Source organism: Tiliqua scincoides, chromosome 1 (assembly GCF_035046505.1).
Source record: "Tiliqua scincoides isolate rTilSci1 chromosome 1, rTilSci1.hap2, whole genome shotgun sequence".
Classification (NCBI taxonomy): Eukaryota; Metazoa; Chordata; class Lepidosauria; order Squamata; family Scincidae; genus Tiliqua; species Tiliqua scincoides.
Genome location: NC_089821.1, coordinates 308,165,078 through 308,192,490, shown reverse-complemented (window position 1 = coordinate 308,192,490; position 27,413 = coordinate 308,165,078). Strand labels below are relative to the sequence as shown.

General features: G+C 41.3%; 1 protein-coding gene across 1 annotated transcript in view; it reads left to right on the top strand.

Annotated features, from left to right (window-relative positions):
* Positions 1–27,413, top strand: part of ARID4A (AT-rich interaction domain 4A) — a 69,191-nt gene that overhangs the window by 23,053 nt on the left and 18,725 nt on the right. Inside the window, exons 9-16 of the mRNA XM_066629740.1 lie at positions 2,738–2,817; positions 3,636–3,712; positions 5,498–5,676; positions 19,593–19,665; positions 21,916–22,010; positions 22,151–22,248; positions 25,783–26,011; positions 26,692–26,936. Coding sequence (XP_066485837.1) covers positions 2,738–2,817; positions 3,636–3,712; positions 5,498–5,676; positions 19,593–19,665; positions 21,916–22,010; positions 22,151–22,248; positions 25,783–26,011; positions 26,692–26,936 — 1,076 coding nt within the window. The remainder of the gene's footprint in view (positions 1–2,737; positions 2,818–3,635; positions 3,713–5,497; positions 5,677–19,592; positions 19,666–21,915; positions 22,011–22,150; positions 22,249–25,782; positions 26,012–26,691; positions 26,937–27,413) is intronic.

Genomic DNA, 27,413 nt, shown 5'->3' with positions numbered 1-27,413 from the left:
TAGCAAGGCCTGCCAAGATTTTGGACTGACGATCAGCCCGAAGAAAACACAGGTCATGGTTCAGGATGTGGACTCACCCCCCTGCATTACAATCTCTGCACATGAACTGGAGGTTGTCCATGACTTTGTGTACCTTGGCTCAACGATCTCCGACACTTTCTCTCGATACCGAGCTAAACAAACGCATCAGTAAAGCAGCTACCACGTTTTCCAGACTCACAAAGAGAGTCTGGTCCAACAAGAAGCTGACGGAACATACCAAGATCCAGGTCTACAGAGCTTGCGTCCTGAGTACACTTCTGTACTGCAGCGAGTCATGGACTCTTCGCTCTCAACAGGAGAGAAAACTGTACGCTTTCCACATGCACTGCCTCGCTTCTTCTATTAGCAAAATGTTTGTAATTAATAATACAAGCCCTCATCTCCTCTATATGAAAGCCCAGACTTCATGTATTTATCACAGTGTTTTCTCTTTTTATCTGTTTGAAGAAGACTCTGCCTTTGCACTGTTTTGCACCAGAAGTGTGCTGAGAAATTCTGGGTGATTGATCAGTTTCCATATTATGTTTCAGCTTTTTTACTGTGCTGGTTTTCAATCACTGGTTCATACATGAATTGATGACCAAAAACTAGCTATTGGTGGGGCTTTCACAGCTGACTAGCTACCTCCCTTCCTGCCTTGCTGGTCCTTGCAAGGCATTCCTGTCTTGCAAGGCATTCTGGAGCATGACCTGCCTTTTTCTACCATTATTACATTCTTTATCAAGTACCCCTAAAGGTCCTGTTGAGTGTCCCTGGGAATATATGAATACCAGGCTGGAAACCACTGTTTTACTGGTATGTTGTTTACAGGCACTTAGTGCTTACAAAAAGGTGATGAAGACCAGAATTTAAAAAGAATAAAAATGTATCTTATGATCTTTTACTATGTTTTTAATAAATTAGAGACTACAGTTCTTAGGTAACAATTAGTGGTGGGTTATTTTTCAGGATCTGGCCTTGAATAAAAAGAGACAAAACTATAGTCAGACACCCCCCCCCCCAAGTTTAATCCCCGACTTATCCGAGGGCCATAGAAAATTCCATGATTGTTGGCTCAAAACCTGCCCTCGACATCTGTGGAATCAACTTATGGGCGAGTGCCTGCGGTGGCTTGGTAGTAATTTCATGGTTGCATAGGTGGCGTCTTTTTAAACAGTGGAATAACTTGTTTATCTGAGCTTCTTTCAATACACAAAGAATGTTAATGATAGCTACTTTCTAGGTAGTGTGTCGTGTGATTTCAGAAGTACCAACAGCCTCCAGACTTAAGGACTGCCTTGCATAGTTTGATCCAGCTCCATTTGGTCCAGCGTAATGTTTGGCAGTGGTCAAGCAAATCTCATATCAGTGTGGAAGTGGTGGCCTTTTGTCTACAACCTCTGTAGTTGGAGGTATTCTGCCTCTGAATGTGAAGGCTTGGTTTAACCTGCAGTAAGTGCAGAATGCGCAAAACTTACTTTACTGATAGCTTTGTACCCCACTGTTTTTTTATCAGAATGGTCCTCCAGTAGGCTTACAGTAACAACTGAGAACAACCTAGAGACCTTAGTCCTCTGGCTGATGCTTCTACTTGTGGCAGCTAGGTGGTTCTTTTTCAGGCAGTGAGGAGTGGAAGAGTTCCCTGCAGCTGCTCTATCCTTTGGCCAACAGTGGAGGCTAGGCTGACTTCCCCTTGCCATGGTGTTTATCCTGGGACAGGGTGCAAGCACACAGGGACTCTTTGGACAATGGCAGACGACAGAGCATACCTCCATGTATGCCTCCAGTCCTGGGCAACATGTTCTCAGCCACATGCAACTTCCTTGTTGTTCAGCTTCAGTGGTTCCCCATCTGTTTCTGAGCAGAATTTGAACACAATTCAAATTCAAACTGCTGGTCATAACCTTTTAGAACCCTATGTAGCTTGGGACCATCATATCCAAAGAAATGTCTTTTTTGGATTGTCTAGGGAGAACCTGCTGTCCTTTCATTTCAGCGTTCTGTTTGGAGTTGCATAAGAGAATATTCTTCATGGTAGCCTCCAAGATGTGGAACTCCCTAGTTTGGAAAGTTTATCTGGCAAACTGTCTCCCTACCTTATGGAGAATTTTAAAGGCATGGTTCTTGGTAGCCCTTATACTTCCTCCAACTCTTATTAGTTTTGGTGCTGCATTCAGGGCTCTTGCTATTTATGGCTTTATTTTGTAGTGTTAATTGTAGGTTTAAACTGCTATGGGGGAAGTGCTATAGCTCAATGTAAGGGTCTAACTCGGTAGAACGCAGCTTCCTATGTTTCCGTAAACCAGCTTACGCTTTCTCTGGCTGGAAAGATGGGAGATAAATGTTCTTTAATAAATACCTGTTGATAAACTCCTGGAAGATTGGTCTATACTCTCTGTAGTAAATTCAGTGTGTGTGTTGATGGAGTGAAATACTCGTCTTCTGTCCTGAACTTACTGATAATAACTATCACTGGGTGTGACAGTCCCCGCTGGGTCACTGAGTGTCTTGTCCCCAAGGAAGAAAATAATTATCTGCTCAAGGGCACTATTGCTTTATCTGTTTATCTTGGAGTATATTTCTTGGGAAGAATTAATGGTTACCACTGGGGGTTGCCGTAATAGAAATGAATTATTTTTTATGAAAGATTTTTATTTTTGCTTAGCTGAAAGAATTCAAGTCCTTAGTGCAATATGTATTTTGTTTGAAATTTCAGGTCGTATCTCCCAGTTGTAGCGATGACATTTTGGTGAAAAAGGACCAGTGTTTAGTTCGATCTTTTGCAGATTCCAAATTGTGAGTAAATTCTTTTAATTTTTGCTTCTTCTTGCCTTCTTGAGATGTTGATAAGTGGGATAAAATCTTTTAATCTCCAAGACGTGGGGTGGCTGCCAAAATAAATATAAAGCATAAAAGCCTATCTAGCCCTGTCAGGTTTGATCCAGGCTCCCTCAAATCAGAACCCTTTCCACATGCCTGTATGATCTCTTCATGCTAGAATTACTGCGTAATTCAAGTGATGTTCTAAGTGATTACAACTGAATTACTAGGGTACCCTTATTTGGGATATCAAGGCAAGCATGAATTTTGTGGAATGAATCATACTTCATTTTTGTGTTCATACTTCATAACTTGGTGTTATGACTTCTGTTATGCAGTAGTTGGTGACATAGAATGATATTGTTAATTCTTGGTATATACTTGGTATTGCTATTTGTGGGGAGGGCCCATATCCGCAGATCCCCTAATCCACAGATTCACTTACCCACAGATCAGGTATGTGGGGCTCCGTGTGCACACTCAACCACACATGCTCCCTCTAGAGGATGGGGGGCATTCTCTGGTATCTGTGGTTTTAACCATGGTTCCAGAACGGAACCCCCACAGATACTTAGGATACTGTAGTGGATTTTTCGCCTTAATGAATTTAAATATTGAAGTAATCTGTTCTGCAGTTGAAGAGCAGAGATTGTGATATTTATCACTAATGGACTCATGGATTCTAAAAGTACTGGCACACAAAGGGATACTTCTGATAATGGAGGTCACTGAAATAAGTCAGCTATTTTTTCAGTGTGCTGAATATAACTATAAATTAAACAATTCTCTTGCAGTTATTCAATAGCAAGAAAGGACGCTGAGGAATTAGACATCCTAAATATTTCAAAGTCTGAGTTGTCTTCTAAAAAAGGTAATTTTCAACAGTTACTCTTTTAAAACAGCCGTGCAAAATTATTGTTTTAATCGAGTATGATAATAAATGTGCAGTTAATGTCTGCGTAACAGCATTTGCACTTCAATCCTAAGCATTTGTCCCATAAGGAAAAATGTAATTTGTTCCAAGTGATGGTGTTTAGCATCACAGTCTTACACCTTGATCCTAGGTGCAGGATTGCAACCTATGGCGTGCAAGCTGGTTCTGCCCGCTAGTTGAAGTCATCTGGCCTGCGTGGAACTTGGCTTGGGAGGTGAAGCCTCCCACCCAGTTTGCCAATTACCAGTTGGGGAATGGCTGAACTGCCTGCCTAGGTTCAAGGAATCCCTCTGCTACTGTGCATGGGCAGCTCCGCCCTTCATCTGCCATGTGGCAAACCAGGTGGGAGGCTTTGCTTCCTAAGCCAAACTCCATGCAGCTGTTTCCAGGTGCTCAGCAACCCAAAGTTCAACAGTGACGTGATGATGTCACTGCTGAATGTCTGCCTCCTTTGAACAAAAAAGTTGCCAACCCCTGTCCTAGTTGCTGCTAATTGCCTTGATTTCAGCAGAGCTTCCAAGTTAGTTCAGAAACAGTAGAATTTGGCTCTGAATGTTTATCCTTGAGGTGTAAATGGTATTAATTGTGTCTCAGTATTGGTATTGTGCCTTCATGGTCCAAAGCCCATTATTTTCATATACAAAACTGTAACGTCAGTAACTGCCTGACGTTTCAGTTACTGTTATGTATGTAATTGGGATGGAAGTGAAAGGTAAATTTTGCTGTTCCAAAAGGATTTTACACATGGAGAGTTGTTCTGAGTTGCTTGGGAGGGGCTGTAACTCAGTGAAAGAGCTCTGTGCTGTTCTTGTAGAAGGTCCTTTGCACTTCCAGTTGAACAGAATTTTCATAGCTTGGTTGGGAGGGTCTCTAGGACAGGGGTGTCAAACATAAGGCCCGGGGGCCGGATGCGGCCTCTGGAAGTTTTTTATTTGGCCCTCAGGCTCTCAGCTGCTAAGCTGTTAACACATGAAAATTGGGCTTTCCCAGATCTTGAAATATGATCAAGATTTGCGTACTTTCTCTTTTGTCATTTGCAGTTAATGAGTTTCTATATGAGAACAGGGTCTGATTTCTGGCCATTAGCTGCTTAATGATGTCACTTTCTGCTTAATGACATCACTTCCGGCCCTCAGCTGGCGCCCTGAATGCTAACTTCAGCCCTCTGTATGAAATGAGTTTAAAGCCCCTGCTCTAAGATGTGATCTTGGAAAAATATTGCCTGTCAAAATAGACATTACTAGCCCAATAATACAATCCAGCTTCATAAGGTGTGATAGTTCAACTTATTTATTACAGCTTATGGAATAATTTGGGATTTTGAGAACGCAGTCAAATACAGGAACTATGGTGGAGCAGCTTTTACTACTCTTAATGTTGTCATGTGAATATCTTAAGCATTTGGTAGACCACGTCTTGATGTAAGCCTTCCATTTTTTATAAGGTGGAGTGGCAATTCCAAGCTGTTGATACCTGAGAAATAATTTTGTGTTTTGGTTTCATTATTTAATACCAGACTAAATTTGTGGTGGCTATTCCTTGATTGTGTTAAAAGTCAGGTATTGCCTTTTAACTTCCTACTTGACAGATCAGCATTCACTTCTGTGACAACTTGAAATATATAAATGCATTGGGAAAGAATCAAGCCAAGTGCTAATTGGTAATGATAGTTTTGATTCTTAGTATCTTGAATGAGTAAGCACGGGACGTTTTCCTCTGAAGGGTTACAAGAAGCAAGCTTCTTCTTCAGTCTGAAAGTTATACCTGCTAATTGGAAGATGGATATGCGTGAAATCTTAGAATCCTCCAGCAGTGATGAAGAAGATGGAGGGGAGGCAGGAAGTGATGAGGAGGAGGAGGAAGAAGACAAAGGAGAACATAAAGAGGAAGACGTAGCAGTGGTAAGTATGTGGCTCTTACTGTATGGATAGACAAGTGTGTAACTTGCCCCAAAAGAATAGTGTTTCAGGCCATGTTTGAAAACCATTTTCAGAAAATCTCACAGCCTGATCCAGTGAGTGCAATCATGGTTGGGAATGCAAGCATAGTGGGTCAAGTGGAGCGTTTTTCCAAGGTTAGGTAGGTATAAGATTACAATGTTAGTGGTGAAAAGTGAATTTAAACAAAATAAAGCCACAGTGTGATTGGTTACCTCATCAGCAAGAGGGCAGCAGAAATTTCAAATCACTGGGTCTCTCTATTTGATTAAGGAATCTAACTCTAGTAATGGATGGCAGCCCCTGCTCCCCAACTTCAAGTCTTCCTTCCCACTCATGCCTTCTAATGATAAAAAGCAACTACTGGCATTAGGTGGTCATGTGGGAAGAAACAAGGTCAGTTGGAAAAGCATCAAACACCCCAAACCATCTAGGGGCATCAGACATTCTGTGCAAAAGAAGTGGTCTGCCTGTTCTATATGTGCTTGTGAAACAGTTGATGCCATATGTTTCTTTCTTGAACATGCATTGGGTTACTCTGTGACCAGGAACACATTTTGTTTTCAGAAGGAGCATTTGTACACAAATTAGATCATGTTATATTTTTAAAGTTTACCTTGGAAACTTGTGTTTTTATAGAAATATATATAAAGAGTATATTCAGTAAATTAAGACTCCTTTAAAAAATGAAGACTTTTAAACAACAGTTCTGAAGCATGGCTTGTACTGCAAAGTGTTCTTGTATTGCATGCTTAACTATATCTGTCTTTTCACTGTGTTGCTCTTTTATGCTAAATGTGTTATTATCTGTGCCCCCAGATGAACTAAAGTTATGCTTTTTCATTGGGACATGGGCATAACTCTCTTATACTTTGAAATTGAACACATTTCAATTTTTTTTAGTAGTTGCACAATTTCATACTTCTGGGATACTAAAAAAGACAGAAAATTTTATTTTAAAAATTAATTTTTTAAATTAAATTAGAAAAAGAAAATATTCTTTAAAAAAAATACCAACTACCCGTAGTGAACAAAGATGGCGGGAAGCAGTCAGGAAGTAGTAACATAAATATATGCACCTCAACTCCTGCTTACTACAGCTGCACTAGTAGAATCTGAAGGTCATCAAAAAGTTCTGTTACGTATTTTAAATCTCTGCACACTTTTTCACCTTTTAATTGAGATGGTTGTATTTACATTTTAGCTTCTCTCACCTGCCAACATGAAGCCACAGGAGACCAAGCAATCATGCTTTCTTTCTGTACCCTCTCTAGGAATCAAGAAACCAACCTCTTGGTGTACTGGACTTACGTTAAATCTTTTTCTTTCAGCACTCATGAGTGCTGGAATCTTTATGTCTGCATTAAATTTCCTTTGATTTTTCAGTTTCAACAACTTCTGCTTTTAAAGAAGAAACACCATAATGCTGTTTTTATAACACAAAGTGAAAGACCTGTATCTATGGGTCTCAAACTCTTTTTTGACAGTTCTTCATAACTTTATTTTACAGTAAGGTGAAATGGCCCAGGAAAAATTAATTGGAATTGAAGTTCTTCTCTCCCCCCACCCATGATAATTGCACTTTACTGGTAGTGCATTTGGAGAGGATATATACTGAATTATAATGGTAATTGGTTAACCTCTTCCTTATAAACATGAAGTATGAGCACACAGTGTGGTACAAGAAGAGGCTGTAGGCTTGGGGTTGGGAGAGCGTCTGTATCCATTGGTCTGAATGCTGTCGCATGTACTTTCAAATAAAAAGTTGGTGAATGAGAAGTGCATGTGAGAATTGTGCTAATAAAAATGTAGAGTTGTCTCTCCATATACAATATATTTAATAGGCTAATGAAGTTTTAATATAGAGTTCAACACTTTCGCTTTCTATAGCAACTGAGCTGTCAACTTTTGGCAAGTATGATCAACCGCTGCTTTCCTCCTAACTATGAGGCTGTAGAAGAGGGTGAGGATTGTCCCTGCAGTTGTCCATACTTCCCTGCTCCTGTTCCACAGTTAGGAAGAAGCCTACGGATTTGACCATTTTATTACAAGGTGTCCGGCATGGCTCACAACACAGGACCAAATAGACCAATCTCACTTCCAGCTCTGGAGCAAGGAGAAGGAGATGGGAGTTTATTTGGTCATTGTGTTTGTAAGGTGCTTGGCATGCCTGGTGTGCTAAAGTCAAGCCAACACCTCCTTCTTCTCAACCTCCAGCTCAGCACCAAAAGGTGAAAGACTGAAGTCTTGCTTTAGTACTTTCATATGCAAGGGGTACTTTGCAAACTCAATAGCCCAGTGGTTCTCACCTATTTAGCACCGGGACCCACTTTTTAGAATGAGAATCTGTCAGGACCCACCAGAAGTGACATCTTCAAACAGGAAAATTTTTAACAATCCTAGGCTGCAGTCCTACCCATACTTGCCCAGGAGTAAGTTCCATTCACTATCATTGTTAATATACATAGTAGCTTGTTAAATCACAAGTCTATAACATTTCCCCAAATGCAGTCATATACCATGGGAGCATCAAGTCTAATATATTAAAAATAAAATATTGAAATGGATGGGGACCCACCTGAAATTGGCTCACGGCACAATTTGTGGATCCCGACCCACAGTTTGAGAAATAGCCAAACAAGTATGCGTCCCTGTTTCTTTCTAGGTTTAGGATAGAGAGGTGAAGTAGGAACATTCTTCTGCTTTCCAGAAAAAACTGGGAGCAGATCAGTGAGTTGTCCCTGCCCTTAACTTGCATTTTGGTGTGCTGAGGGACCAGGGTCCCATCCCTCTTTGCCCCATGATCAAAACTCGATGCTGGGTAGAGGACCATTTAATAGCTGAGGTGAAGTTGCACTGCAGTTGGAACATCCCCACCCCTTTTTCAGTCTTCCTGGTATAAGAGTGTGGGTAAAAGGAGAAATGGCTTAATCACATGGGACCTTTTATTAGCCTATCCTACCTATTGCATGGATTTTCTGGTTCAGATCTCTTGGCTTCCCCCGATAAACTCCCACGATCCCTTTGGCTAGGAACTTTTAAATTTTAAATGAATGAAGCTGGGGTTATTCTAAATTCTCTCTCTCTTTCTCTCTCTCTCATCCTTTAGATAAGATTCGGCTTTCCTTTCTCTCACAGTATAAAGTGGACTTTGTAACTAAGGCAAAACTAAAACTTGTTCTTACCTCTTCCTGGCAAGGGGATATGAAAAGCCTTTTCCTGCAAAAATATACCATGGGTAGGAGTGGGTCATATACAGTTGCATATGTATACAATAGGTAGCACAGTCCTATGCATGTTTACTCAGGATTACGTCTCAATGTGTTCCATAGGGCTTACTCCCCAGAAAGAGTGCATTGGATTGCAGCCTTATTTGTATATATAAACAGGGCATTTGTTCCCCTTGCTTAGACTACCACCTCAGAATGCTAGTATCAAGTGACTTGAGTTGCCATTTTACCCGGGTGCCTGGTTTGCCCCAGAAACAACCCACTTCCTTAGTTGGGCCACTAGTGGGCCTGTTAGGTTTACTGTGGTCCAGGGATATAAACAAGAGAGGGAAAGAGTGTGGAGAGGTTCTCAAACAGTCAGATCTGGGAAAGAACAGAAAGCAACAGCAAAAGGGAAGCAACAAGGTGGCAAATTTAGGGGTTGTCATTCAATGTTCAACTCTTTTCTCCTCCCCCACTCCCACTCTCTTTGCTTAACATTGGTCTCATGAAGATTTGTGGATAATTCAAAATTTAGCTGCTCAAGACCTAGGAGCCCATGGTTAACATCCCTGCCTTTCAGGGCAGAGACAGTGCCCCCTTTCTTCTTACAGGGCCTTCCTTTGGGGGGGGGGATAGAATAATGCTTTGATCACTCATTTGCCACTGTTTGTGAAGCTGGATATTTCTATTGCAAGATTTTATCTGATATTGGGATAAATGTGGGGGTGGGGAAGAGAGAGACTTTAAAAATATAAGCTATATAGTGAAAAAAGGTGGGGAAAGAAAATGTGTGCTAGTTGTGTACCACTCTTAATTCAATGTGTAGAGTGTCATAAAAAAGGATATCTCATTTTTGTTCTTGCAAGAGTCTTGTGAGGTCAGGTGCAAAGACTGAGAGTTTTTCACAGTGGCACATGATTCTATGGAACATGTAAACAATTTCACAGTTATGAGCGTTTTGTGGACTTGCCAAAATGTAGAGAATATTAAGATCCAGTTCTAATGATCTTTGCAATGGTAATAATTGTGCAGTAACCCATGCTAATGGAAACTACTAGCAGACAGGTCTCTCAAAGATGCTTATATGCAAGTCTCACAGTGGATTAACACACATCTTGCAAAAATCCATGTGAAAAATAACTTTTAAAAATCTCCCCTTCTAAAAACTCCTTCATTTGAATACATGTGGATAGAACTGGGCTTTCCTGTAGGGCTGGTTCTTATTGGGAAGTGGTTTGTCATTCCTTAGTAGACCACTAAGATTGTGAATTCCAAGCACAGAGTATGTCAGTTGAGATCTGACTTGTGTGTTTCAGCTGTGCCGTCAGCCATGCCTTGGTTGAGACAACTGGGATATGCAGGACCTGTGTTTTTCTTTCTCATGTATAAGCTCACCATGTTGCTGTGAAGACTGCCATATTGGACTCATCTAGGCAATGGAAGAAGTCAGAATTATTGATAGGAAAGGGAAACTGTGATAGCTTGCTTTCTCTTCCTCTCACAGTTATGAGCCACAGCAATAACAAAACAACTCTTGTCTGAGAATGGAACTTCTTGGTTCCATTCTGATTTTTTTTCCCTCTCCTCTGGCAAGGAACTGTGAGCTACCCATAGGCTGTAAAGGAGAAATCCAGAATTTTAGCATAACTATGATTGGGGAGCAGTGTCTTCCCACTACCCCACCCCCAGCAGTTTCAATGGCAGAAGTTCATGTTCTTTCCATTTGAAGTTATTTAACTTTTCAAAATATGACTTTAAAAAAAAAATACTTAGCCATCTGAAATTGCCATGCCAACACAGCCCACCATGCGTGATGGTGGAACAGGAAAAGAAGGGTGGCTTACAATAGCCATGCAATGTAGCACTTTGTTAGTATTGCAGATGAGAGGTAGGACTGAGACTGTTTTGAATTTCTAACCAGAAATCTCCACGCACAACACATCTTAGATTGCAGCAATCTGTTACTGCATCTGTTTAAATTTCCAAGGTAGAGATGTCATTGCAGGTTGAACAGCAGGCAGGTCTTCAACATAAAACAGTGGAGAAGTGGGGATCACGGAGTTACCCATGGCACAAGAAGAGGAGTGTTACAAGCCTGTCCTTTTTTTTATCTGTGAAAGGGTGAGGGGTAGTTGAGAGTCCATGATAGAAGTGCCGGCGACAAGCATGAGCACCAAACTGTATATGTCAAGGATTATAGTATGGAACCTTCATGCCTAATAACAGATTACAAAGGATTCTGCAGCCCATGAAGTGTATTAAGCTATACAGTACTCAGCAGAGAGTCTTGTAGCACCTTAAAAGACTCATCCATTTATTTCAGTATATACGTTCATGGACTGGTTTCATCGATGTATGAAGTGAAATCTTCAGTGAACCATGAAAGCTGAGTGGAGATAAATGGCTGAGCCTTTAAGGTGCTGTTAAGACTCTTAGTAGTTTTTGGTGCAACAGACCAACACAGTGACTCCTTTGGAAGTTGCAAGACTTGTAACTTTAGATATTTCTCTTTTAAGGTTCAACTATCTCTTATTGTTGTTGGCCATTTTACAGCAAAAGTGGCCTAGAAACCTAGGCCTCTTACACGCAGTGGGAGAAGCTGCCCAGTGATACTTAACACTCCCCCAACTAACCACTCAATTTGCATTATTAACAAAAGATTTGTGTGATATGCAAACTGGACTGCTTGGAATATGACAATCCCCTACCAGTGAGAGGTTCCATTATTCTTCCTAGGCTTGAGTCTGCCCAGCCTCATGGGGACCTTCGAACTCACCACACACATGTTGCAGCATTCTTTTCCCTTTTCTCATTTGCTTATAAGCAAGTCTTTTTTGTTCCCTTACTTAGTGTGTGAGCAAATTCGGAAGTTGACCTGTCCTGCTGAGGCTCTGTGTGTGTTTTCATGTTCTGGTTTTAATTTTTTAGACTTGGGAAATGCTGAAGTTTATTACATATATCTTGCTCTGGATTCATTGAGAAGGCTGAAGTGGCTTCTGCAAGAGGCAGTGGCGAAGTGCATTGCAGTTCGGTTTCCAGAAAACGGGGCTATTTTTCTTGGTCTCGCCAAAATGCTGCAGTTTCATGGACTTTGTGTGTGTGTCTCTCTGTCTGGTTCAAATCTTGGGCTGCTCAGCAAAACAAGCTGAACTTTGAGTTTGTGCACTATAATGTGGAATGATGAGCCTATTTAAACCAGAAAATCAAGAGAAACTTGGATGTGCTTCCCTTTCACACACACGCCCCCCCCCCCCGTCTGTGGTCTTGTAAGCCTGAAAACAGAATGGCTGTTCATGCTTAGAGGCTGCCTACGGGGTTGCCATGGTGATGCACTGTTGGTTTCAAGTGAGCATGCTCTGAAAAGAGAGGAAGATTTAGCAGAGGCTTGGCAGGCTGCCCGGGGAGGCTTGCCAGATGCTTTGAAATGGGCTGTCCCTTTCTTTTTCCTTTCATGTAATGTCTGATTTTTTTTTTAAATTAATATGGAAGAGAATGTAAGCAATGCTGCATAACGGTGGACTCGGTGCAGCCGGAGAAAGAGAGCAAATATTTGCAAGTTAGGCTGAAGTACGTCGAGGCACCGCAAGCAGATTAGGTAGAAAAGGGATATATAACCATTGTACACTTGAGAGAGAAAATGAAGCACCTGGGTAAGGACTCTTTGCATGCTCAGTCGGTAGCATTAAGCATTTTGATCATTGCAAATGCTGGGTGGTGGGGGTGGGGTTTAGATTTTTGTAAGTTTCGGATCTTTTACAGCAGTGTGGTAATGCATGCCACCCTCTTTTTCCTTTGCAACACTCACACACACACAAAACACAATAAGAGTCTATTTTTAGATATTACTGTGCCGTAAAATATTGGCTTTTTTCTTTTACAAAATGGAGTCACTTTCCTTGCAGGCACCCTAATACCAAGCAAAGTGTAAGAGCTTGATCGTTTGTGGAATGTGGAATCTCTTCCTCTCTCTCTCTTTCTCTCTCTCTCTCCTCCCCCCTCTTTTTCCTCCTCCCTCATGTTGTTATACAGAGTGAATAGGCCACATTTTTGCAGGGTGTGAACTGTTGCAGACTGCTCTGGCTTTTTTTGTGCTGGCATTTATAAATAATCCTGTTTTCTGCAGGTAAGTGAATATCAAGGACAGTCCAGTTTGACCCAAGCTAATATTCTTACCTCTTTTTTACAGCTGATGCCTTGCTCCAACAAGCTTCTGCCTCTCAAACAAAAGAGGGAGGGAGAAGGAAGCTTTGTTTAAAAAAATAAAGACTCTAATCCTGTGGGGTAAACCAGTTTTTTTTCAGGCCTAACTGGAAGAAAATAGCTGGGCAAATGTAGGAAGGTAAAGTACATTAGAAAGGGAGATAATGATAGGAAAATCTGCAGAATCAATTGTTTTGTGCAGCAGTACAGATGTCTTTTAAAAAACATAAAAGGTGAACATCCATAGGTGGGAAAGCTCATAGAACACTGGTACTGGCTTTTAAATTGTCAGCAGAAAATAGTCATATTATGTCATTAAGCCAAGGTGATAATCTTGGATTCTTAAACATAGATCAGTACTTCCCCCCCCCATCCTTATGAGAATGTTCAGGCATTTTTTAATATAATTTTTTACCTCGAGGGACATACATCTGAAGTAAAATACGGTCCACAGTAAGCCCATAAATGTCTTTCGGATCAGCTTCATAAAATCGATTATTGCATGTTCTGAAATTTATTTTTAAATTAATAGGGCGGGGTTCTCTCTGTCTCTCTTTCTCTCTCTGTGTGTGTATTTTAATCAGACTGCAAAATTATCTGAATTTGTGTTCCTACTGAGAAGTTGTCATTTGACAGTTTTATTGTCCTTTCTGGCTGGGTAGCAGGTTCCAGGAATGGTGGGCCACTTCCATTGCAGTGATGCTGGGTCTAATCCACCAAGCACTGCTTTACATGCACGTGTTCTGCTGAAATGTGTGGAGCTTGTCTAGGAGCAGTGCTTGGCAGGTTGCTCTTGTTGCCACCTCCCTCCATTGTCACCTGTCAATGTGCCTTTTGTCTGTCTCGTTTGATTGTCTGTGAGTTGCGTTAGTGAGAAAATCCCCAAAGTGCCTAAGTGAACTGTATAGGAATTTGAACCCAAGACTTGGTCGACCAACACCTTCCCATCTCCTTTGTCATGCTGTCCTCTCCAGATATACATTTTATACATGTAGGTACAAATTTAGGTAGATAAGCCAAGAACTGAACTGAGATCTAGAATTTTCCTTTCTGAGAAACAGTGTTCATGGCTCCTACAGCAACGCAATATATGCCTTGTGTCTGAGGTGACTTACAAGAATCCATCTGAAAAATAAGTCTAAGGTGGCTTTGCTGTTTGTCTCAAAAGCGTATTTTATATGACACAGCCATTTACAGTGACACTCCAAAATTCTACTGTCCAGACAATGAGGTTCTTGTTTGTTGTTGTCCTGAAGTACTTCGGTTCAGTCCTGAGCATTTGAGAAGCAACTGAAATATTTCATATTAAAGTTTTGAAAGGTATTCTTATTGTTCCTCTGTCCAAGTTCATGCTTTCCCTTCTTTTCAGAGATGAATGGCTGATTTAAGATTTCAGCAAATTGGTAGGGGTCCACAAAGGTTGGCATTGCTTTCTAAATAGCATTGTTTGTGGCTGTTGTTAGTCACTGCCTCTCTCCTTCCCTCCTCTCAACCCTCTGGCCAAGTAATGCATAAGTGTAGAAGGGCCATTTTTTCTCTTATATCCTTCAATATATGGAGGAATGCATGAAGCTAAAGGAGTCTCTTTTGGAACTTCTCCAATTTCTAAGCTTTTCAGAAATGGCAATAGGAATGAAACCTCTGGAAAGAAGATCTATGTGGTGCCAACTTGCCACAGGCCTGGAGATATGCCACTGGTGAACTGGCAAGTGGATTTATAGATGTTTGCAAATATAACTTCCTGTTCCTTTTAAAGTTCATGCAAAGACTGCCTGCAACTAAAATAATCAGTTGGCAGCTCCAGTCCTCAGACAGCAGTCCCCTGGATCCTTGATTTATCAAAAGTGGGATGCAGTCGCATAGCTACAAGGGGGCAGTGGCATGGTAAGTATTGCAGGCGACGAAACGTGCTGCATGCGCGTTGATGTCTATGCCCAGAATGGCTGGGCATGTGAGTGGGATGGTGAGTGGGAGGGGCCAGTTACATGGTGCGTTGCAGTACCTGCAATACTTGTCATGCTGCGTCCCCCCTCTGTAGCTGCACTGCTGGTGAGATGATCAATTTGAGGTGGCCTTGAAGAAAAAGGGAGGAATTATAGAGGAGGCGGAGTTCATAGGGCTTTGCTTCAGAAGCAGAAACTCTTCAGCTTATGCCAACCAAGACTGCTTATGTCACCGCCCATCCTCCTTTCCCAAACTGCTTTGGGTCTTGTTTCTCCTTGTGTATGACAATCTATTGAAGATTGTATGTAGTCAAGATAGAGGTTAGATTCAGTTGTAATGGAGGGCTTTCCCAGGCATGTTAAATGTGCAGGGGTTAGAAAGAAACCTGGTCTCTTTCTTGCACAGCAGTTACAGTCTTACTGTTGTTAATGTAGGGTTTGAGTGGAAGCCTTTATAAAGATGTTTGCCCATGGGGCAAAAAGGCGGGATATAAATTAATAAAATGATAATAATAATAATAATGTTCTTTATTTGAACTCTTATCTTCTAAGTGGCCTTTGTAGATCAGATTATATATATATGTATATACGCAAGTTTTGGTGCAAAATACTTGTTAATGCGTAATGATGACTTATGTGCACAAGGATTTCATAATTTGAGAATCCTTAAAACCTTGTACTGTATAATAAAATAAATCTGATTTCCACCTTCTGTCAGAACACATTCAGTGCCTGTGTGATTGACAACATCCATATCTACTGCAGCATAATTATTACACAATTCATTCGATTTGTTCTATATGTCCTTGTGGGAAGACATATATGCCCTTTTGTTGGGAAGTTTTTCCCTGCATATTGCATGTCTTTCATTCTTAGGCTGGTCCTTTTTAGCAGTCTCCTAATAACTGATCAATCTGCACAATAGTAGAAAAAAAAATTTGTGACCTCTTTGCTTGTTTAGAATGCAAGAACTGAATTCTATCCCTTTCCAACATGTTCCAACCTCTCAGTCTTACACAGCATGGTGACTTCAGCTACAATTATGAATGTTTTGCATAAGTCTCTATCTAAATATAGACTTTGGGGCAGTAGGCAAGTTTTGGAGGAGGATGTGGTGGTGGTATTTTGTATTACCCATTTATATTGGAGACCAAGGTACCTATGTACCATTTTCTGAACAATAGCAAAGCGCATTTTATTTTCTTACTATTCAAAACCTTTGCAAGGTTTAAACTGGAGGAACTGAGGGTTGTCATCTACTCCTATTATGCTGCTTTCAGATTTGGCTGTTGATTTTAATGGGTGTGTGTATGTGCTTGTGTGTGTGGAGCATAAACCATTGCTCTTTGGCCTGAACAAGGATTCCTATTTCCTGCTGTAGACTAGGATCAACACTGTGTCAGTTGCTGTTCTTGCTTTTTCAGCTGTTTTTATCAAAAGCCCCCCCCCTTTTAAAAGAGAGGTGTTGCTTCTATTTGTGTAAACAGGTACACAATTTGGATTTGCATAAAACAAAATACTAAAATTATAATGTATCTTCATTAAATGTTCAATGTCTTTTTTTTTTTTAAAGAAACTGCAAGGCCTGAGATGCTGAGTGATTCGTTTGGAAGAAGAATGGGCTTTATCCCTGGTACTTCTTTAGGTTGCAGAAGATACTCTCCTTGTACTCCAGGAGAGAAGTGATTTTTCTCCCCTTTGTGTCTCCAAAAAATCTCTTCCTGAGGTTGCCCCCCCCCAGAAGTAGATATCTGAGGGGAGATTAGCAAAAATTGGCCCCTGTTGTGCAAATGGAGCTTCTTCCATGAGAGGAAGAAGCACCTTAAAATATAATCTAATTATTATTCCCTTGACCCACTCCTGCCTAAACTGTTGCTATAATAATACATCACAATAAAAGTTGCTTAACCTTACCTTTTAAAAGAAAAAAGCAAGGCAAAGCAGTAGGACTTTTGACAGAAACAGCTGCCTGTAATTGAAACAGATCAGTGAGATAGTTTTATCTGGTATGCCATATAAATCCTTTGCTTCCAAAGAAAGAAGTGTGAGAACTTGTAACTTTATCAGTTACAAATGAATAAGTTTAAAGCCACAGGTGTGTTATTTCCCCTGTGAGATGTTGGTGCTTGAACCTGGGCCCTTATAAAAGTGAAGTGTGTTATTCAAACTACATCCTTCTTCCATTCTTGTTCTGTTCCTGTATGAAATAGGTTAGATGGCTAAAGAGTACATATTCAGAACTCCAGCACTTCACTTTCAGTAAAAGTCAGTGCATAAACCTATATTACTTCTATAGTAGCAACACCAACACACTTAGGACTTCCTTAGTTTATCCTTTGTCTACCAGAATTCTGTGCCTTTATGGTTGACACACATGGAGATTATTGTACATTCTAAAGCAGGGGTGTCAAACTCATACAGCAGGCCGAATAGTATTCATGATGCCTGCTGAGGGCCAGAGGTGATGTCATTAGGCAGGAAGTGATGTATGGAGTGATTAAACATTAGGCAGGGAGTGAGGCAGGAGTGGTTTAAAAAGTCACAACCAGAACTTTTTTTCTTTTCTGAGAACTTTTTTCTCACTTAGAAACTCATTTGCTGCAAATGGCAGAAGATAAAATATGCAAATCTTGATCATATTTCAAGATATGGCAGAGCCAAATTTTCATGTGGGCTGTCCTTTCAGCAGTAACGCCTTGGCATTGCTCAGCAGCTGAGAGCCTGAGGGCCAGATTAAAAAGCTTCCATCCAACCCCTAGGCCTTATGTTTGACACCCTCGTTCTAAAGCATTTTGCTATGAGACGCTATAAAATGATGTGTAAAGACTGATGTTTCCTAGACAAATTGCAAAATGTGAAGCTTTTCATATGATGCTACTGAAGTGTGCCTGAGGAATAAAGGTTTGGGGAAATAGAAATACTATATAATAAATAAGTTGGGTTTTGCTTTTTTCTTTTTCAGAAACATTTGAACAGTGAACAGTGTCAGCCTCCATATTTAACAACCCCCCCCCCCCATAAAAGCTCTTAAGTGCCAATCACAAATAATTTTATTTTCTGTGCAGGATGTGAAGTATCCTAAGGTCTTAGTATCTTAAGTCACATCTTAAGATGTGAAGTATCTTAAGGTCTTAGTAAGACCCTGCAGAACTTAGATGTGAAGATCTTAAGGTCTTAAGCGCTATATAAATACAGTCATTCATCGCTTAGCAACAGGGATGTGCACCAGGACCCTGTCATCAAGCAAGGCTTGATGCTACACTGAAGATGAGGGGATGCTGTGCTCCCCTTGTCTTTGGAGGCTTTTCCGAGCCTTGCAGAGGCAGGCACATGCAACTGTGCACTGCCTCTGCAAGGCTCAGAATATCCCAAATCGCACAAGAGATTTGACTTTCCTTTTCCCGAATGTTCAGAAAACATTTTTGTTTCTTCTGATGCAACTTGGGACCTTTGGGGGTCTGCCTTTTTTCCAGTGGGCACATTGATACGAAAGTTACTTGTTTGAAGGGTGGCATTTATACAACTTGCTTAAATATGTCCAGACTCTACAGGTTTGCTGGAATCCAGTCTGTGATCATGAGAACTTTTTCAAATCTCTTGCACTGATGACACGTTCTACTATTGTGGGGAGGTCTGGTCTAGAGGGCAGGAGGTCTGGTCTAGAGGGTAGAGCCTCCGTTAGCCCGAAGATAACATCAGAAGGTCGCCAGTTTGAGGACACCGGCAGAATTGAAAGCTTAGTCTTTGACCGTTTTTGTTAGCTTTTATATGTCTGGTTAGGTTCCTAATAATTGGCTAGAACCTGGAAACGGAACTCTGTATTTCAGGTAACAAGGCAGAATGTGAACTGCTTTGAGTTCTTGAGGAAAGCTGTTCATAACCGCTCAAGCTGCCTTATACAATTTTGGACTGTTGGTTCACTTAATCCAGTGTTGCCAGCTAGGTTTGACATCCCTCTGAAGTTTGAGGTAGGGGGCTTTCCCAGCCATGCCTGCTGTTCTTCTACCACCAAGCTGTAGTCCCTTCTAGAATTTACGCTAAGCATTGTTTTATCTTATAGTTCAAGGAAGCTATTTTTCAATGGGAAAAACATATACAGAAATGAATAATAGGTGTAAAAAAGGGAAAACATACAATGTCGTCTGTTTTCCACTTAATGTGTGTATCTTCCTGCTTTTTGGACAGTGGTCTCTGTGCAGAGCCAAACTTTTAGGTCACTACAAAAGAAAACATGATCATTTGTAACTAACTGGACATCCAGATCCTGGCAATAGTCATCAAATGTCAATGTTGCAAGATATTTTTTGTTCCTGTTCTGTAGTTATAAACTCCTATTGGTGAGATGGAATAGTTACTAAATGATATTATAATCTAAGTGATTATATTGCCTTTTTTATATTGCTTTTTTTACAGATTTGAAATTAGTTGGCCTCTGCTCTCCAAATTACAAATGCAAAACTCTACAATTAAGCCAATCATTTCTCTTTGAGATATTTGAATATTTTCCTTATTTTTGTTTTGACAGCCTGAGGAAGAGCTTGATCCTGAAGAGAGGGACAATTTCCTCCAACAGCTTTACAAGTTTATGGAAGACAGAGGTAATGTTGCTTAACCTGACCATCTTTAATAATGGAGAATCTTGAAATTAATGCTGAATTATATTTGTATTTGGTTGCTGTGAAAGCACTTTGAATACTCGAAGACTGTACTTCTGTATTTATTCAGAAATAAGTGCCATTGAGTTTGGAGGGACATATTCTGAGTATGCTTACAGAAGACCTGTAAAACTTGGTTTATTGAGTACTACCAAGACTCCAAGAATTCCTGGGGACCTAGGCAATCGCACATATTCCTAGGGTTGGATTCAGGGGTGCCTTTCCATGTGCAAAAAAGCTTTAGCGTTCACAACAGAGCTGTTTCAGAGTAAGCATGAGAGCTACAGTTTTTAAACTCTCAGGGAGTTTGAGGACCGCCGTAAGTCCTTGCAGGGGAGGGGAGGGGGGCAGGGGAAGGCAGTGACGCGATCCCCAGGATCGTGTTGCTGGGGGGGCTGCAGGGACTGGAATGTGTACTCGCCAATCCCTGCAGCATCCTGTCGAGGGTGCGGGGAGCCCTGTGCGAGCATCTGCAGTTTCCTCAGTCTTCTAAAAGTGAAAGCAGAGCAATCGCACTCCACTTCCAGTTGTGCGGAAGTGAAGTGTGATTGCTCCACTTTCACTTTTGGAACATCCCCTTTAGGGGTCAGAGGCCAGGGCTGTCAGGCTTTGGTGTCACGACGCCCCAGTTTGAATAGCTCTGCATGAGAGGTGTGAGTATGGAAACACACTAGATTTGCATTTTAGTTCTGTTTGTGTTCTGTTTAGACTCTAACTAAATTTGTAGTAACACATACTTGCAAAAAATTGCATTTGCCTGATTGGGGGTAAGGAAAGCTTTTTCCTTATAAAACTTTTTTGCAATGCATCTGTAGACTCTAGCAGCATTTAGAGTGCCGACTGCTGGTTCCTGTACCCCCAAGAACATATCAGGAAATGACCCTGTGATCTCATGTGTTGAGTGACTGGAGCCAGCTGCTAGAAACTGTACTGGTACTGCTGAAGCTGCTATTGCCCTGAGGCGCAATGAGACAAAGGTTTAAAAGCAGAAAAAGTCCTGCTACCGACACTTGTTCATATCTTATGTGATTCTGCCCACAGTAGAATTTCCACTATGGGTGTAACTTTGGATACAGTCCCTAATCTTGGCAGAAATAGGGCAAATGCCTAGAAGGGTCGCTTTCAGAGCACTTTTCTGAGGCCCTCTACTGGTGAATAAGAATAAAATGCAGGCATTACTAGAGGTACTTGGTTGTCTTGTAATATTTATTGGTAATCTGTTGGTAAAATCATTTGGCTGCAGGAAGGCACACTGTTAAACTGCTAATAGATTAATACATTTACTCCATATCTTGGAAGGTACAAGTTGCTGGAATTTCTACTGAGTCTATAGATGATACTGAACTTAGGAAGCACACTTGCATCCCTAAGTATGTTTCTATCTCTTTGAGAATAATCTGTTTCTCCAAAGGAAGGAGTAACTACTGAATTTTTGTGTTTAAGACTGATAACTACTACTTCAGGAGTAACTACTGAATTTTTGTGTTTAAGACTGATAAAGAAGGCTGCAGCCATGCCAAGAAGTGGATAAAATTCCTTATCCAACAAAAAACATTTGTGATCAAAAAGGGGGAAAAGCATGGAACTGATTTTAGGATGCAATCCTGTAAACACCTGGGAGTAAGTCCCATGAAAAAATGTGATTTGCTTCTGAGTAGACGTGCATAGGATTACTTTGGGGTAACTTGTTCACCTGGAGACAATCTTTGCCAACCACAAGAAACCAAGCAAATGGCTATTTACACTCCTGCCTGAATAAATGTTTTTAAAGCAGTGGTTCTCAAACTTTTTAGCCCAGGAACCACTTTTTAGAATGATAATCTGTCAGAAACCACTGGAAGTGATGTCATGGCTGGAAGTAACATCATCAAGCAGGAAAAATTTTTAACTATCGTAGGCTGCAATCCTATCTGCACTTACCCAAGAGTAAGCCCCATTGGCTGTCATTGTTAAAATCATATACATTGAAGCCTTTTAAAAGTGCAGATCTCACAAAGTGCAATCACGTACCATGTTGGCATCAGGTGTAATATACTAAAAAGAAAACATTGAAATGAATGGGGACCCATTGAAATTGGCTCGTGATCTACCTTGTGGACCCTGACTCACAGTTTGAGAAACAGTGTTTTAAAGCATAAACTTTAAAATGTTAAATGAGAAGCCTACATGTAACATCTTATTGTCTTGTATTAGGAACTCCTATCAATAAACCACCTGTTCTTGGCTACAAGGATCTTAACCTCTTCAAGCTTTTTAGATTGGTATATCAGCAAGGTGGATGTGACAATGTAAGTGAGGCATTTCTTAAAGGGCACCTTGGTTTTTCAAAGAGTTTAGCTTAATTTCAAACTAATCTTGGATTTAGTTTGTTTGTAATAGTTATGTGATGGGCAAAAACATTACTCTCTTCCCTTCCCACCCTATCCAGATTGACAGTGGTGCTGTATGGAAGCAAATTTATATGGACCTTGGCATTCCTATTTTGAACTCGGCTGCATCCTACAATGTAAAAACTGCTTATAGAAAGTAAGTAATTTCATTTATTTTGTTCAAAACATTTATATTATGCTCTTAACCATGTTTGGGAGGAAGCTGCCTTAAAGGGCAAGGCCTGTTTGTGTGTGATCTTGTCAGCAGCCTTCTATTTCAAGAGTGAAATGTTCAGACTACTTTTTGGATTCAAAGGAATTAGAAGCAGGATGAGGAAGCAGAGAATGGGGAATTATTGATAGGGAATCTAATCATAATTGCATTGTGCTCACATTTTTATGTGGCGGGGGAGAGAAGTATATTTCCTTCAGTTAACTCATTTGTGGGCCTTCCTGGCAGCCAACAACAATTTAAGCAAGTATAACAATACAGTTAAAAGCAAAACAGCAAACCAGTTAGCAACTAGGTTGAATAAAAATCACACCAGCCATTATCTGTCAGTGCTAAAACCTTCCTAAGTAGAAGGCTTTATCCTTCTAATGGTCCCCAAAGAGCTAAGCATACGAACTTTCCTAAATAAGAAGAAGTCATACTGTTTGTTGCCACCCATCTCGCCTCAGACAGTAAATGCATCTGAAGAACCTCCCCTGCACGTTTTTAAGCCACACACACACGCACCCCACCGGAGCAGGGAGGCAGAAGCAGAACTCCTTGGTAGACATCTGTCTAAAGGCGCAATCCTAAACACACTTCCCTGGTAGTAACTTCCACTGAAGTAAATTGGACTTACTTCTGAGTAGACATGGCTAGCATTGTCCTGTAAGTCTTAGCAAGATCTTCAAAGAAAACCGTAATTAGCAGGTTCATGTGGGAGAAGGTAATGCCTTAGTTTCCCTGGCAGATACCTTTTTTGATGGAGGGGGATGTATACCAATGCCTTTCTGATTGCCTGGAGAAGATCTTCTTGTCCCAGACAAGCAGTTGAGTGGATTTATGGACCCTCTTGAGTGTGGTTTTATGCACCAGTGTGTCTCCTCTTTTGAGGATCCTCTTACTCTACTGCAGTCTTTTTTAGACATGAAGATGTTTTGTTTTGGCTTCTGTTTAGCCTAGAATCTATTCTATTACTGGGTGTGCTTTTCAGAAGTTAACACACGTCCACAAAAGGTAAATCTATTTCTTGTGCTGGGTCCCTGTGCAGTGGTGAGTGGCACAGTTCATGGTTTGGAGGGAAAGGAAAAAGGAAACAAGGGTGAAGGTACAACAGAACAACTTTTATTGTGGGGATAAGTGTATAAATATAGGGAAGGGCTTTCAAAATAAAAGCAATTTACTATCTCAGAGCCAGTTAGCTCCTAAATGTAATCAGTTGTTTTATAGAAGCAGTAGAGAAAGCAAGAGGAAATCCTTAAAAGGGAGAAAGGGCATGTGATGGCACAGCCATGGAGGGGGGGAAGAAGGGGGGAAATGTAGAGATATTAAAGGGGTTTCCCAGGAGCAGGTGGGCCTGGAGAATCAGGAGTTTAGTGGGAACAGCAAAGCAGAAGCTGGGGGGGGGGGAGTTCAGAGAGGTGAGAAGGGTTCCTAGAATTTGGGCATAGCTGAATTATAGTTATGTGTAGCCTAAATAAAGGACTATACAGGCAGAGAGTTAGCTCCTTGGCAGACCATGAACTCCACTCCCCTCATTTGCATTGGGGAAGCTAGTCTTCCCCCCTTCCGAATTATCCATCTTAAATAATATCCCAAGCCTCCTAAAGGAGTGGTAGCACAGGCAGAAAATGCACGGCCACCCCCTTTCCTTTCTGGAGTTCTTGGTGGCTCAGTGAAGGGGTTTGTTCAGTGGAGGCTTGAGGCTGTTCTCAGGCTTCCACAAAACCAGTTTAAAAATAGAGAAGAATCTAAGAAAATCTACATGCTAAGGGAGCTGTGAAAGAGGCACTGAGTGTGGCGTTGGTTTGCCTGCACATGAGACAAGGAAAGAGAGTTGTTTTCTGGGTTGATAGTGAGACTGTGCCAATGACTAAGCTTACCAGTCCTTTCTCTGTTGACACGTGTACTCCATTGTGAGATTTGCTGGATTAGAATGCCAGGACCAAGTAGTCATCCTGTTTCAGTCAGTCAGTCAGTCACTGACTGTTTCAAAGCAGAGTATAAAAGACTGAAAGCAATTTGAAATTAACTTAGGGGCTAAGCTGTAGCTAATTCAGAGAGCATGAGTTGCTTTCCATGGAGAAGGGAGACTTGTTGTGATGGGACCCACAAAGGTTGGCTGTCCAGCTCTCCAGACACAGTCACTTTTAGTTTGTGCTTGAGGAGGGAAGCAGGAAAGAATGTTAGAAAGGAGAAGAAAGCTAGCCTGCCACAGTTTTCTTGGGGTGAATACAGTGGATAGAGGGAAGTTCTTTTCCTTCTCCCACAACACCAAAACTAGGGGACATCTACTAAAATTGAGTGTTGGGGAAGTTAGAACAGACAAAAGGATGTATTTGTTTACCCACCATGTAATTAACCCATGTTTGCCTGGCCCTCAGGCATACTCGTTTGGTCCTTGTGTATATGCAGTGGGCAGAAATGGCTTAATCTGCTACAGGATATGGTGATGGTTCCTGAAGATCTAGATGCCTTTCAGAAGGGATTAGACAAATGTACGGAGGAAATGTCCATCACAGGTTACAAGTCACAGTGGGTTTTACGAGTTGCATCTCTGAATGCCAGATGCAAAGGAGTGGCATCAGGATGTGGGTAACTTGTCTGTATGCCCCCTGGGGCATCTACCGGGCCACTGTGAGATACAGGAAGCTGGACCCTTGGCTTAATCCAGTAGGCCTCTTTTTATGTTCTTATCCTTCTTTTGTGTTAAAAAAAGAGAACAAATTTGTTTACTCCAGATCAGGAAGTTCCCAGGATGTGAGTTTCATTCACAGGGTCTTATGTGATGTGTTGTGCGAGCAAGGTGTGGTCGTCCATGAAATTTTTCCAAAAGTCAGGCGAGGCTTCCTCCAAGCCAGTCTGATAGAGTAGGGGTGCTCGCTCTGACAACAAAAAGTGTGACTTTCCTCTAGGGCCATGGAATCTGAGGCCTCTTGCCATCAGTTCTTCAATGCGCATTACTGGCCTGAGTGTCATGTACATGCGTTATGCTTTACGCATTCAAAATAAAGGAAAACTTCTTGTTGGGCAAAAATGTACTGTCAAGATGAGAGAGGGAGGGAGCATGATAGGAATCATAAGAAAAGCCTTGCTGGGTGAAGCCTATCTGAAGCCCAGGGGTAAGATGTAGGGCCTTCTCAGTTGTGGCACCATGCCTCTAGAACCAGCTACCAAAAGAGCGGTAGACAGCCTCCTCATTATATGGTTTCCAGTGGGGTTGAAGACCCATCTGTTTCGCTTGGCGTTTGAGGGGAGAGGTATTCCCTAGGGACCCCTCTTAACTCTTAAGCTGCTTTAACATTATTTTCCATGCTAATCTGCTCTTTTATTGCTATTGTTTTAATGGTTTTTACTTTAATGTTTTGTTTTTGATGTTTTTATCTTTCCTTATGTTTATGTTTTGTTGTACACCACTTTGGGTTTTTAGAAAAGTGGTATAGAAATCATTTAAATAACTTATTTTTTAAAAATCTGTAGGTATCTGTATGGTTTTGAAGAGTACTGCCGCTCTGCAAACATTCAGTTTAGGACCATCCACCACAATGAACCGAAAGTAATAGAAGTAGTGCAGAAACCAGAGGACCCCATGGAGGAAAACCTAAAAGTAAAGCCAGAAATGTCCCCTACAGAAAGTCAGAATGATGCGGAAGAAAATGACTGTAATAATGAAAGTGAGAAAGAAGAAATTGAGCAGAGATCTCCACGGGTAGGTATTTATCTGTCCTCTCTCTGCTGTCTGAAATCTTGGTTCTCTGTGCAACTCCCATCCTCAGATCCCTCCACTGTCTTCCCACTCCTTTCTGAATCCAGTAACAACTCCTTATATGTTCTTTCAAAACTCTACATGAACTACTTTCTGCTTATATCCCCCACCCGTGATTTCTTTTCTTCCAACCATCAAAATATCTCCTTGTTTACTGTATCCATTCTCTTTTGCTTCCTCTGCTTGGAAACCCCCTTTCAGGGCACCTATGTGATTTCACCTCTTGGGTGTATGTAATTTGACGGGAGCATAGTCAAGTGTTTCTCCTTTTGTTGTGCACATGTGTGTGAAATCTCACTTGTCAAGTAGCTGGAGCATGTTGGTGTTTCTACGTTCTTTCAGGTAACAGGCTGCTGGCTTTTTCTAATCTTATCGTACAGCTCACAGTTTGGGTCTGATGGCATCTTTTGCTGCTCACCCTGTCTCTGTGGTAACTAATTCACCTATTTAGAGATTTAATAAGGCTGTGATGATAGCTTTCCACAACAAAAGTATTCTGCTTGTGCATGAATGCTCAGTTCTGCCTTGTGTCAAGGAAAAAGCTTTGACCTACTGCTGCAGTGTCGTATTGCATAATCCTGTTGCCTGCATTTCAAGCAGCATGCCTTTCCCTCTTGCTGTAGGGACGAAGAAGACTTGGCCGTGATGTCGCTGCTGCTAAAAAAGAAAGCGAAGATGATAAAATGCCAGACAAACTAAAAGACAGCAACAAGGAGAATAAAGATGTAGAAGAAATGCCTAACAGTGCAGAGAAAAAGGAAAATGAGGTGCCGCTTGGAGGCAGAAAGACCACACCAAAGCAGAAGGAGAAGGCGGCAAAGAAGGAAGAGGAATCTGACAAGGAGTCTGAAGAGGAGGAAGAGAGGAGGCAAGAAAAATGTTTTTGTTTTTTTTTCCTTCCAACTGTGCTGCAGCATTGGCTTGAACAGGCATCCTGTGACAGTGATATTTTTTTGCTTCACGCTGATGTAGAGTAGAGTTGGTGTGGTGTAGCAGCTAGGAGATTGAGCAGCTGTTTGGGACTTGCTTGGTTTGAATCTTGCCTCTCCTTTAAACTCACCAGTGGCCTTCGGCAAGCCACTTCCTTGCCGCCTCAGCTGCAACATGGGATAATCCTGACAAAAACTAGTCTCTTGCCTTACTGAGTTGTGTCTAGGATTATGTAAGATAATGCATATGAAGTGCTTTACGGACAGCATGGGGTGCTTTGCCCCATGCCATGGTTGCTGCTGATGCTGATTAAGGTATCCTGGTCAAGCAAAGGCAGCGGAAGAACCAGACTAGACCTTTGTGAACCATGCAGTATATTAAAAATTGTGCTTCTAGTCTTCACGTTTGTAGAGAA